At 36.1% G+C, this 13,746-nt stretch overlaps 2 protein-coding genes across 5 annotated transcripts; one reads left to right on the top strand and one right to left on the bottom strand.

The window, feature by feature from the left end:
- Nucleotides 1-2,043: 2,043 nt before the first annotated feature.
- Nucleotides 2,044-6,482, bottom strand: LOC140804003 (guanine nucleotide-binding protein-like NSN1). The gene is made up of 9 exons (XM_073159857.1): nt 6,343-6,482; nt 6,016-6,260; nt 5,318-5,438; nt 5,068-5,241; nt 4,481-4,716; nt 4,018-4,282; nt 3,755-3,934; nt 3,162-3,373; nt 2,044-2,621 (listed from the first exon to the last, which is right to left on the bottom strand). The coding sequence occupies exons 1-9, from the start codon at nt 6,359-6,361 to the stop codon at nt 2,265-2,267; spliced, it is 1,809 nt and encodes a 602-aa protein (XP_073015958.1). The 5' UTR covers nt 6,362-6,482; the 3' UTR covers nt 2,044-2,264.
- A 576-nt stretch (nt 6,483-7,058) lies between these two features.
- On the top strand, nt 7,059-13,348 carry LOC140804002 (uncharacterized). 4 transcript variants are annotated; one of them, XM_073159853.1, is made up of 10 exons: nt 7,059-7,251; nt 8,047-8,244; nt 8,713-9,033; nt 9,155-9,377; nt 9,598-9,744; nt 9,851-9,975; nt 10,711-10,915; nt 11,533-11,786; nt 12,392-12,561; nt 13,107-13,348. In XM_073159853.1, the coding sequence occupies exons 2-9, from the start codon at nt 8,138-8,140 to the stop codon at nt 12,558-12,560; spliced, it is 1,551 nt and encodes a 516-aa protein (XP_073015954.1). In that variant the 5' UTR covers nt 7,059-7,251; nt 8,047-8,137; the 3' UTR covers nt 12,561; nt 13,107-13,348. The 4 variants fall into 4 exon arrangements, with proteins under 4 accessions (XP_073015954.1, XP_073015953.1, XP_073015955.1 ...); XM_073159852.1 differs by lacking the exon at nt 13,107-13,348 and having other exon boundaries at nt 12,392-12,775; XM_073159854.1 differs by lacking the exons at nt 7,059-7,251; nt 13,107-13,348 and adding an exon at nt 7,311-7,329 and having other exon boundaries at nt 12,392-12,775.
- Nucleotides 13,349-13,746: the final 398 nt, after the last annotated feature.

Here is a 13,746-nt window from a genome sequence, read left to right as displayed (position 1 = left end):
CGCTCCTCCAGCTCGTTTAGCACATTCAGTCACCTCCCATTGCTTGCCAATTAACTTCTAGACAAACCAGGCGACATCCTCTATCCCATGCCAGCTGCAACCCCCAGAGAGCCTGCCCAAATCTCAGCAGCTGCTGGTTTAACATGAAAGCCGACCAATCAGTGCTTTCATTTCGAATAACACCTCCTCCCCCGGTCTTGTTGTTATTACCTTTATTCAACTTTACCCACCATTTCTCAGGCTTTTGCCACCCAAAGTACATAGTTTCATAATTCCTCACCTTTCCTCCAAGAACCTGCACAATTAGAGCTCTAAGCTTATGATTTGTTCTTTTGCTTGTATCCGATAATACAAATTCATTTCGTCACCTCTAAACCACCATTCAGTAATAGCGAACATAGAATTTCACTAGCTAGTAAAATCACATTTGACTTCCTCTGATAAATTAAAATGGAATCAGTCAGCAAAACTCATTCCATTCTGGAGTCGAGTGTTGGTTGGTAATAGACCTAGCAAGACCTGCTTTGCTCCATCACATCCCCTGAAGATATGATTCACGTGCTATAACTTTCCCGCACAACAAAAGCAATCTCCATTAGTCGAGAAGCCCATGCGAACTCTCTCTTGATTACATAATATCTTGCCATGTTTCACTAACCATAGGAAAACTCTTATTCTATTCGGAACTTTGAGGTGCCAAATCCTCTCCCAGTCGCCATTCGCCCTGTTCCCTATACTTTTAACAGCCAAGTTATAAGCTGGTCGAAATGAGAAGTTTCCATTTTATCAACTCCCCAAAAAAAGTCTATCAGCGAATTTCACATCTTCTCGCAAAACCATGCTGCAAGTTTATCTTGAATTTGTGATTGGAGAAGACGAGAGAGTTTGTTCCAATCCCAACCTTCTCCGATCCTCCGATATTCTGATACTGTGCATCTCTGTCAAACTAATTTTCTTGAGCAAGTATTTACATAACGATTCATTCTCAACACATAGATCCATCCAGAAGCTAGTGTCTTGCCCAGTGACAACTAATTTTCGGAACCCTTCTTCAAGAGAGGTACAACTCTAGTAATCCCATGCCATATGTTAGAAGAGTCCCTCTTATTCGCAAGTACTAACCAACAAGAACTCTAGCCCATAAAGAATCATTTTCTTTCACCATCCTCCACCCAATCTTAGAACAAACTTCATAGAAAGGAGAGTGGTTTGCATGGCTAAACTAACATTGCTATCAGAACGGATTGTGTCAGTGCTTGTCGTCCTGCAAATGACAAATACTTGGTTTTTCATCCCACAACTCTGTATGAAAGTTCGAACTCCATTTATAAGAAATTATTTCAGTGAAAAAATTTATTAATAATAATAATGTTGTAATCAATTTAACAAATCGTTGAGAGCATATTAAACTAACTATAAAATAGTTTTCGAAATGGCAATCCATAGTTTTCCATGTTTCAACCACCTCGCCAAATTCTTCTTTCAACCACTATTAAATTATTATACACAAAACGTACTTTTTTTGGGGGTGTAAGATTTTAATTGGTCAGATTTTCCTCTCGACTTACTTTTCCTACCTTTCATTACCTTTTCCTAGGTTCTCGATGGTTTCTTTAATTTGTTTTTTTTTCTATCGTTTTTATTTCCCTCGTGTCCCTTCCCGTCAAAATTGAATGATTCCAAATTGTTGTTCTTAAACTGAAAAATATTGATTTTATGTTTCGTTTGTATCCGATTATTAATTAGTAGTATAAGAAATTTAACGGCGAGAGGAGACATGGAGGGATGTTAATGATAAATCTGGGAAATACCAGGTGGATGGATAGTTATTGCATTGGCAAGTAATGTACATCATATACATCCTCCGCCGTTGGTGATGTTACAGAGACTGCATCCTCTCAGCCATTGATGCCGCTCAATCCATCAGCAGGCCAATTACTCTTGCTTTTATATATGAACACTTTTAGATATTCGATTAGTTACTATCCTAGGGTAACGTCTCATCAATCGAAAAATAGCATGAATAAACTCGTTACACAGGGAAAACTGCAATGTTGCCAAAACTATTTGCTACCATTTCAGAATTCGGGATAGTAAATACAATAAATACCACAAAATTTTCTTGTAAAAAAAACAAAAATGACTGATAACCGATAAATGACACTATAATTCCATGAGCCAAAATCTTAGGATCCACAAAATACCAATTCAATTCAAAATCTTGACTCGTATTTAATAACATAAATACCTGCTGTAGCACTCAGTTATTCGGCATCCAATTCAACCCCAGCAGGCACTTCAAACCGATTCTTACTGCTTTTACCATCCTGGCCACTGTCATCGGCAATGTCCGTGGCAGTTTCCATTATCACATAATCAACATTAAAATCATAATCACCATCCATATCATGATCCATGGTAGATGGTCGACTATCCTTTTTCAATCTTTTTTTCTCTGCTTTTTTCAACTTCGTGTTTAGCATGCCCTCCTCTGAATACAACTTCTCGTTTTGTTTCCTATTTGCATATTTATCTTTCTCAGGGATATCGTCCTTTTCGTCAGATTCCATGGACTCATCCTCAGCACTGTCATGAGTTGAAGCTGGTGGTGGTTCATCATTCTGCATACATATCGAACCAAATTTATCTAGACCTATCAATAGTGGAAATCTAAGAGAACATGTGAGAATAGTGTGTTTATTAAGAAGGAAATTTCATTCAGCATATTATTTTGATCCCGGTATAGCTTCAGCTAGGAACGAAAAAAATCAACCCCTCTTGATAATAGGGTCATCATCTTCATTGTTTTCGTATTCCTTTATAATTAAAAGTAATATATATACTAGTACGGGATTTCTTTCCTTCTGTTTATATTGAGTTATGGTGCAATTTGTGGCTTAACCAGAATGAAAAACATCAAAAGATTCAGAATACAGGTGGATGCAAGAAATCAGGCTAGGATTGATGATTTAATCTACTTGGGGTGTATAAAGTTGATTTATAAAATTTATATATAACGAAAAACATTTCCAACGTGAGGGGGCAACCCCCAGCATCTCAGCCGGTACCTCTATAGCATCAAAACTACTCATGTAAAAGACATAATAATGATCGAGATTGAATTCTCATAGAAGGAAACAAAATGTGGAAAAATCACAAACCTCGAGAATCGTCATGCTGAACTTTATAGGAAGATTTGATGGAACTTCAACTGGGTTGAAATCATTGACAGATTTCAAACTGCCAATAAACGAAGATTCACCACCATAAACTTCATCCACATTGAACTCTTTCCCAAGTTCTGAGACAATTTTAGCCTCAGAAGGTTCCTCTACATTCCGAACGGGAGGCATGGTGTAATATGGAATTTTACCTACGAGGAGAATCACAAACAAAAATCATGTTAATTTAAACCCCCACTTGCACTGTCTCTGAAAAGCAAAGCTATTTTGTTAGCATTCACTGTCGACATAAGTTTTCAGCACTTTTGCCCCATCTTCAAATCAGAAAAAAAAAACAGAAGTCCTCCAAACCGTTCTCCAGCTCAGTAGCTGAGATCGGAATTTTGTGCAAGCAGGTGAAACTAAACTGAAAAAAAATTTAGAAATGAGGAAAATCATGAATTATAAATAATATAAAAGCCTATAGAGTTTTTTTTTGGGGGTGTGACCACTCCTGCCAGACTGTTCAGATCCGCATCCCATGCAACAATACATTTTCTTTTGATGAATTTCATGGAGATGGGGGCTCATACCTACATTCCAGTCATGCAAAACAATCCTAGCAGCAGATTCGATATCTACAATACCACCTTTTTTGAGCTTTCCCCGGACTGTAGCAACCATCTGAAGGAAATCATCAACAGAACTAAACCCGGGGATCTTATATAATGTCACTAATATTTTATCTGGACAAAGCTTGAGGATTTCCTTGACTGCACAGTTAATATCCAGGAATAAAATAAATATCAATTATGGCAATCAAAATCAGTCGAGAATCTTAAAAACAAGAACTCACCAGGACCAATTGGATCATCTAATTTTTCAATTCTCTTGCAATTACGAAGAGCAATGGATGCATCAGTTTCAGACGATTTTAGCATCACAACCCCGGGGCAGTCCAATAATTTAACATTTTTATCCAGCTGAACTTCTTGCATAGATCTTGTCAAGCCAGGGGTGGCACCAACATTTGCAACTTGAGATCTTTTCAGGCTATTAATTAGGCTACTTTTACCTACATTGGGAAGGCCAATAACCCCCACAGTGATAGATTTTTTTATCTGCATAAAGCCTTGAAGTTAATTTTGCCCCGCAAACAAATTAAATAGATGTGTGAAGTTACCATTCACTTTTAAGAGAAATAATACTAAATACATATACAATAGAAAAAAAGGTAGGAGATAGAGGCAAAGAAAATGAATTCCATGTATATACACCAAAGTTATTGAGAGGGGTAGTAGATACCAACCAATACTTACATCATGGCTTCTTGAATAATTTTTCAGCAATTTTATGAGAGTTTCAGCACCCAGACAGTCACTTGTTTGCAGGATATTGCTTGCCTTCCCAGATTTCGTAGCCTTCCCAGCCTTTCGAGTAGATTTCCACCCCAGGTTCGATTTCTGTTCTTGGGTGCTGCATTTAAAGGCAACTGTTGGTAATTCCTCTCTAAGATAATTGAGCCACTTCTCAGCAGCTTCACGAGGAACAAGATCTGAAACATGAGAAAAAAGGTGTTAAGGTAACATATTTTGATGAGTTCTCTGCAAAACCCGAATGATCGAAATCTCAATTTGCACGGAAAGGATCTACATAAATTATCTCTGCAAAGTCAGAACCATTTAAATCTAATGGAAATAAAAATATATTCCATTAAATCAATTGTTTCAAAAAGACCACAACTTGCAAGCTTTTCAAGCTGATATATTTCATTCACCAGAAAAACTTGGGGGGGGGGGGGGGGTGGGTGTTGGGGGTTAGGCCAGCAGCCCAGCAAAAATTTTAACTACAGTCTCCAAACTTAGGACCAGAAAGTCAGAAAAGAAATGCAGAAGAGAAAGCATACCAATTTTATTGAGGAGCAAAACAAGACGCTTATCAGACCCTGATTTCATCACCATGTTTTCCATGTCAACACAACGTGTACCAAGGGGATCTCGGGCATCAAGGACCTCCAAAATTACATCAGAAGCTTCGATAACTTTCACCAACTCCTTATAAAATGATCTATCTGAGTTGTCTGCGTCAAAGTAAAGAATTTTTTAAAATAAATACATCAAACCAAAATATCAGAACACCAAAAATCTATCACATACCCAAACCCCGAGTTTTCGAAGCTCGGATGGAATTCTCAGCAACTAACTCCTCTTCACCAGAACTCACTTCTACTTCATTCGTTTCCTTACCCTCTAAGAGCTTCAATTTTCTCTTTTGAGCCTAAAAATTAAGAAAAGGTTTTAATAACATAGTCTAAATCCAAATGAAAAAAACTTATAAATCATCCGATACCAAAGCGAAATTTTTCCAGATACAGTATGGTGCAACAAAAGATTGTTTGATGCTAAAAACATGACGTGATGAGTACAATTGGAACTTGAACTGTTTCATAAATACATGCAGATCCCTGCTCAATTCCAAGTTTACAGGACCATGCTCTCACAATCATTATAACTCTCACATAAACCTAAACTAAACTAGTATCAGCGACTCAGCATAGAAAAAATGATGCTGTGGTCCATGTTAGCTGACAGTAGGCGATTCGCTGAAAGAATCAATTAACAACCATCTTGCTCGTCTACCATTCAATTAATATCCATAGCCATAGGAAAAAAACAGTAAAATGTGTAAAATTTAATCCTTTCAAATATTCTAAGCATAAAACATCAAAATAACAAATCTGAAACCCTAAAATCAACATCAGCAAGTAATAACTCACAAAGGCAGTAAACATGCATGAACCATCAATCAAATAGAATGATCAACAGAATAATAAACCACAACATGATCGACTAACCCTCTCCTTGCGAGCGGCTTTCTTCTCCTCTAGCTCCTGTATGGCACGCTGGCGGCGTGCCTCGAGCGCCTTGAGTTCCTGTTCCTTAAAGGGCCAGTCATTGGGAATGCCCGGATCCTTCTGAACTTTGGATTTCTTGTTGAATCCCAATTTCTTTGCTTCCTTGGCCTTCTTCTTGTGATGCTCCTTTACTTTCCGTATTACCTTGTACTTCTTCTTCAGGGACACTCTCTTGCTCTTGCTCTCTGAGAAAATTCAAACACACAAAATATGAGTACAGAAAACAAATATGCTACCATTCTCTAAATAGGTTGCGTGGTAACATACTTTTGCTTTTCTTCACCATGGCTGGACTCTGCGTGGAGACGAAGAGCGAGACGGAGGGGCTGGGGGCGCGGGTTTTATAAGGTTTACAGTGGAAAGGCAGGGGAAAACAGGCGGGTGGGTCGGGTAAACTTGTGTGTTTATAAATGGATCTACACAAACGGGTTATTCAGGAAATCGATTCAAAAGTGTATTTACAAAAATTTTGGTATAAGGACGGATTATATATGTTTAAATGGAAAAACTTAATTGAGCACGAACTAAAGCCAAACAAAATTGAATCGAAATCTGCTTTTTTTTTTGTGTTTATATTGTCCATATTTTATTTATTTTTTGAAGAAAATATGACAAAATTTTCTCTTGGTATTTTATTTTTTGGTCTGATTTAATTGGTTTGGTGAGTAAAATTTGATTCGATTTCGTTTTAAAAAATTATTTGAATTAAAATCAGCATTTTCGATACCAAATTTACAACTCAAAATCATATATTACTTTTATTATTTTGCTTTTCTAAAAAAATATAAATTGAAACTACATTATCATAAATAAAATTAATATTTTGAAATCATCATTAATAGAGTAATGATTCATAGATTAGAAAATTGAAAACCGAAATACCAAATAAATAATAACAAATTAAGTATCGTCAAAACATATATGTATGTATATAAAACAAATTAAGTTTTCGTTGTTGGGCTAATTGGACCAGACATAGAAAAAGTTTGGGTTGGTCCAAACCAAATCTGGATCTCGACCCGTTGGACCCGAGTTCTGTCCAACTCAGCCGTTTTGCTGACCTCGTCAGTCCTCTGAATCTTCAGCTCTTGTTAATCTGTTTATTGGTAAATTAGCGAGAAATATTTCCATGTGGAAAACGAGGTTCGCACGAACTCAATCCTCATCCACTCCGATGTAAGTTGTACACTTTTCCTGTAATTTTCGCCAAAACGCCAATTATCTTTTGCATTTTCTTTTTACCTTGATTTTAGGGTTAGTTTTTTTTTTGGTTGCTTGGTTTAATTTAATTCTTCTTCATGACAAATTTACGTTGATCTAGAACCACGTTGGAATTTGACGTTTTTTTTTTGCATTGTGTGTTCGGTAGTTAAAGAGTTGATATTGCAAATTTGCATTTTCGCTGAGCGTTATTGCTGGAATTGTTACTACCAGTGTAGCATTTTGAATCAGCTGCTGTACATCTATGGCTCGGACTGTAAATTGTATACACTTTTATAGTGCTTCAACAAGTTGGGAGTGAGTAATGATTACAAATTGGAGAGGGTGGAAATATAGTTGCAAGCTAGAAACTGCATAATCCAGCATTAGCTATCTTGACTTTGTTGATTGGGATTTCTACCGTGTTATTAGCTGCATGTTAAGTGTTCGAAAATGTTGGAACCCCCTTCTTATTCACATTCCGTGTGCTGCTCTATGGTTGCAAGCATGGTCAGTATTTTTGTGACCAAATGCTGGAAAGGAAAAGACACCCCTGAACTGTGCCCGCTGTCCATGCAAGAAAATGGTGAAATGAGAAATTCTTGTCCTCGTGCAACTGCTTTACTCTTGCTTAACTCGATTTCGTTTTACAGCATGTATCCATAAACAACTGATATTAGAAATATAAGCAGCATCATTTTTATCCTAAAAAATTAATTTCTTTTGCTTAATGAATAATGAATGCAATTCTCAATGCTGCTAATTTTGCAGGCGCTAATTTGAAATCTGTTGTGAAATGGGCATTTTCCCGCAATGTGTGCCAGCCTTTTATCAAGCTAATCAATAAGAAGAGAATCTGCTCATGGCCATATGTGCTGTTATTCCATCCATTGCCAAGCTGCAAGCTCATGGCATTGTCTTGAAAGAGCGGTTATTGCTGGCCAAAACTTCTCATGTGCCAGCTCAAAGGTTTCTTTAACATATTCAGTTGGTTCAGTATCCTCCTAATATGCATTAAATCTTTGTCATCATTTGGATCAACTTTTTTCACTGAAGTCATTCTGATGAATAACTGTAGTAGTTGTCTTGTAATCAATAGATATAATTTTTTTCCAGTTGCTATGAAACATCAGTCTTTTCATTCTTTTACCTCCACAGTGGCAATCTTTCAGTTGTTAAAATCTTATATTTTTCATTTTAACTTTGATTTTATTTCTTCTTATGTATCCATGAGTGCTTGTTTGGAACTATTGTGCTACCATGGTAAAACTTAGATTAGATGTATATGTGGGATTTTTTATTTTAATTTCTCAAGCTTATTTGAGTATGAGATGTATGTGTAGGATTTTTATTTTAATTTCTCAAGCTTATTTAAGTATGAGCTCTATATTCCTTAAATGATGTTTTTCATTTGTATCAATTCCTGGTCATTTCTAGGAAGATTCATTGTATGAGTTGTAAAGTTAAGCCATTATCTCTGGGGAAGGACCACTACCTCATTGCTCCAAGCTTAAGCAAGTCAAATGGAATTCCAAAACCCAAGACTCTTAATAGATGCTATTGCTTGGGTGCCCTAGTGAGTGCTGATGGTTCTATTTCTTCTGACTGGGCTCCTATTGCAGACCAGGTCCTCCTGTTGGCGAGTATGATCCTTACGTTTATAGCTGGAGTAATTCCTACCGAAAACAACTTGTATAATAATTCGACAAGCAGATCCCAGGATGATGTTGTTCCTGAAAGCTCTTCTTCCTCTGGTAGGTAAGGAAGGTTCATGATCGAAATTTCATCACGGTTTATATCTTTTGGCTGTAAGATTCTGCTTAGATGTTAATATGGTTCTGTTATGTTCCATTGTATGATTTGGTTTATTTAATTGCAGTGAAATCACCAATGATAATGAGGTTTACTTGCAATTTGCCTGGGATGTTGTGAAAGGCAAGCTTATGGATTCCTTATCTGCTATTGATGTTGGGGTCGATTTAAGAGAAACACTTTTAGAATTTGAAGGAAAAAACAATAAACAGCAGTCTAGTTTGTGTGCTGTTGCCGAGGGTCCCAGAGTAAGGTTGCTATGGGCATCATTTCAGTGGTTCAACAAAGAGGCAGGCACTTTATTATCTCCGTCATATACTTGCATTCCTTGTATGTGTTGTTAAAAAATATAAACCTCTTTTAAAAGGATTTTGGCCTAGGGGAAGAATTTTTCCTCGGATTTTTCTTTGTACTGGCACAGGAGAAAGACACTTGTAATTTTTGTTGCTTTTTGCCCTTGGATATTTGTTTTCCTGGTTTGAACAGAGGGTTAATAATTCTCTTCTTTAGGTGTCAAATATTTCTGGAAACTGTGTCACAAAGTCAACAAAGGAGTTTTCGGCTGTCTTTACTGAAATTATTCTGAACTGCAACCAGAATCTATGTAAAGCGTGGCTGGAAGAGGAACTTCGACTGGTATCTCGCAAACCGAACAAGGTTCGTTGCCTCATGAATGATAATCAATACACATTATTGCTGCAACAAGCTATCAAAAGTACTTCGATAAGCAAAATATTATTTCGTTTTCTCCTTTTTCTATTAGGAACTTCCTTCTTTGGTGGTCAATAAATTAGGTGCCTACGACAATCTAATTCAAATTATCAGAAAGTCAGGCAAGGAGAATTTATACGTGGAGTTGACATATGCCCTTAAATTTGGGTCTTCCAGGTAATAAAATAGTGTTGAAATATTTCGAAGTTGACTATGTTTCTTTATCAACCAGTTTTTAAATTTGAACACATTGGTGAGCATTTCTTTTAGGTTTCCCCTGTTGCCTTTTCCCGATGAGAGTCTTTTTTAGTTCCTTTATATTGAAAAATAGTGTGAAAGGAGGTGTGTCAAAGTAAAGAAGTTTAAGGGCAGTATCAGTAGCATGCACAGAAGTCTGATTGTTATTAGAGAATAACTTCAGGATAGCTTTTGTATCTTCCATTACCATGCAGGAATATGGGGCCTCAGTGGCTGTATGGGTTCCTGATTTCCTAAGCTTTGTTTTGGTAAACTTCTTCATGTGTGTCTCTATTCGCTTTTTATGAAGTTACCTTGCCTTTTGCATGCTGTTTATTGAAATTTTGGTTTTCTTTTGTTCTTTTGGGAGCTACTATTTTTTCGTTTTCATTTGTGGTCAGTGAATCAGAAAATACAGCACCTTGGGATCTGCCTTTTATCATTTCTTGGGTCATCACAACTATTTAATGGTTGTAAACACTCCAGTATTTCAAGTAAAACTAGTTGTTTTGTATGATATGTGTATGTTGCCGCACACAGTCACAGGTAATGGATGGTGCAAGAAGGATAGGTTTTGCAATACTTGCCTAAACCATTCTCTCTTTTCAGAGTCAGATTGCAAGTGCATTGCGCAAGGATCTACAATTTTTTGAATTGCACCTCTTTGTTTGATAGGAATGATGGATGCTACAATTATAGCTTATTTGCCCAACATGGAGTAGCAATACTAGAAGATCTGCTGATCACATTGGCCGATGGCACTGCAAGCACATATTTGGAGCTTATATCTGTGGACAGTAGCTTGTCTAATGAAATGAACAACCTTGGATTGAGCTTGTGTACCTTATGCACTAGAGCACTTCAGCGATTGCGCAATGAGGTGGACTTAATCTTTCACCCTGCCAGTCATTTTCATACAAAACCTCACATATTTGTGTCAGGTTTTTAAGTCCCTTAAACTTGTGATTCATCATAATGGTTCTTTTCTGAAGAGTTGTTTCATAATTACTTCATGGAGCAATGTTATTTTATGAAAAATGAGTTTGTGTTCGTTCACATGGAAAATAAAATTTTCCTCACACGTATTATTTTGAAGTAGACCATACCTTAAAACTTTCTCTTTCATTTCCTGAAGGAACTTGGTTATTCTTATTTGTAGTCGTCGTTACTAGTACCGTTTTGAACAAGTTGTGTGAGTTATATCGGGCATGCATTCATAATTGTGGCTTTTGTAGATATACAGCCCAAGGTGTGTAGTAGCTTGATGAGATCTGTTTATTAGTTATTACCATGAGTTATAACATGGAGATTGAAGTTGATAAAAACTGTACAATGTCGAATGTAGTACACCGAGATATGTGAGTGTCATGATACTAGTGTTTTTGTAAATTTTAAAACTGTACAATGTGGAATGTAGTACATCGAGATTTGCGAGCATTACAATACTAGTGTTTTTTTAGATTTTTTTTAAAACAATGTGTGATCTCTTGTTCACAGGTAGCATTGAACCAATGGTTGCATCAGAACATGGCAGCAATTGTATCTATGTATGAAGATAGGTTTGAACTTTGCACACTTCGAAGCGTACCCATTGAGAAATCCAACACAATGGGGGCCGGAAATTTTAGTTGGTGGAAACAGTTCAGTTTGATGAGATCAGGACCTGTATCATCGGATCTGCATTTTGCTGTGATCAACCAGGTTTCTGTACCTTTTAAAAGGACCAAGGAATTAAGGGCCTTGACTGGGTGGTACGTTCTAATCCATTTCTTGTATATAGCGCTCTATGCATGCGTTATGTGCATGTGTATGCAAATATTTTGATATTAAATATTTTTGTGTAAGAAGCCTAGAGATTATATTAAAATTAAAAACTTTAGAGATGATTTTTATAAGAGTTTCTATTAATTGATTAGAATAATGATCTAAATATGTCATTCATAATTATTTTTAAATTTATGGTGTTTTAAAATAATTTTTTGTATTGAGAATGATATGGTTATTTAAACTTATATAACAAATCTTGCGGTTTAATAAGTTCATTGCCTCCATTGATATCTAATTATTTGTATCTTCTGATGCAAAAAGTCATGCAACATTTTCTTGTAATAGGTTATAGGTTGCTGGTTGACATTCTAAACATACTACTGATTGAAATAACCAAATCATCCTGATAGAGAAGTTCGTTGTAGAAATTTGGTATAATATGTGAGAGGAGAATTTGAGTTCTAGCTATTTTTTGTAAATACTACCATTCACGTTTCACGAACTGTTCTCAAATATCAACGCAACTTCTGTTTTTAAGAAGAAGCTCTCGATGTTTCGAGTAAAAAGTCGGATTACTCTTATGCAACAGGAGGTACTATGTAAGTCTATTCCTTGAACTGGCAGATATCGCCATGCCATTTGTAAGAACAGTTGTTGCTAAAGTCAGTGATGCCATTTCATTCTTTCTGGTCAGCTTGATAGGGAGGTCATTAGGGCTTATCTACTCTGGAATTCAAAAGTCCTTGCGATGGAAGTGAGGTAAAAATGATACCTTGCGCTGTTTCTAAGCTGTCGACCCCATCGTTTTTTTCCAGTATTACTTCGCAACTTCCTTAGATATTACTATATCAAATCGATAACTTTGGTTGTACATTATGATGTCCTATTTTTATCATTGGGTATTTTTAATTTTTTGAAGTGATTGTTTGACTTTGGTTCTGTCACTTTAATTGTAATAAAATATAGCTTTTTGGACTCGTGAGTAGGAACAGTATTCTTGCCATAACCTTAGATTTCATGGATGTTTACATGTAGCCATTAGACAACACCTTGACGTAACATGAGATGCAACAACTTTAAACAGAAGTTTTAGGAAAAAGCGCAATTGAAAGGAGAGTTGAGCCTAAAATTGAGAATAATATTAATATCTCGTCATCCAAGTATGAAACTTTTATTTGAATGAAAAGTTGTCATGAAGATTATGAGATATTGTGCCAAAAAAAATTGAAACTAGCTGTGTCAAAATAATGTTCTAGTTAAAATTTTGATTAAGCCATTTATATATGATTTATGTGCGATTCCAGTCGTTTGCACAGCAGCCTTAGCCTGTGTTGCACAGTTGATTTGGCAAGCGATGGTGGGAAAACAACAGGCGATGGATGGTTAATAATTCTTCCGAAAAGATTCACAAGAAATCCAACGTACATAATCCTGGAGGCCCACCATCTTTACACGACATTATCTTTGTAAAAGAAACTTCTTACTTTAATCTGATAAATATTTCATGCTGACTCATTCATTGTTTTCTGTTTGTTGGATTCTTTAACAATAATTTGGGTTGATTTTAGTATTTTTTTATTTTTAACTTTTTTTACCACGTCATATTGTGTTCCCGGAAGTCTCAAATGCTAGAGATGAGTTAAATAGAAGCTAGTTGCCCGTAAACAGAATAAAAAACCTCTTTACAGCAAAGGAAATGGTTTAGGCCAAAATTATACATTCTTTTTTTTTAGAAGCCAATATTATTTTTCGACATCTAACAGAGTTGATGAAACATAGAATTTAGATTTGAGTTTCTTAATCTAATTGAAAATTTCTTATCTCAGACAAAACTTGAAGAGCTCGAACTAATTAAACGGAATCTCATGTTTGTTTTACGGAAACTCTTCGGCCTATACATGCTCTCTTTCACTGAGACACAACATGTTCCAGTGCAAAAGAATG

The sequence above is a fragment of the Primulina eburnea genome, chromosome 10, assembly GCF_022965805.1.
Source record: "Primulina eburnea isolate SZY01 chromosome 10, ASM2296580v1, whole genome shotgun sequence".
Classification (NCBI taxonomy): Eukaryota; Viridiplantae; Streptophyta; class Magnoliopsida; order Lamiales; family Gesneriaceae; genus Primulina; species Primulina eburnea.
The sequence above is the reverse complement of the archived record's forward strand: the minus strand, read 5'-3'. Positions and strand labels throughout refer to the sequence as shown.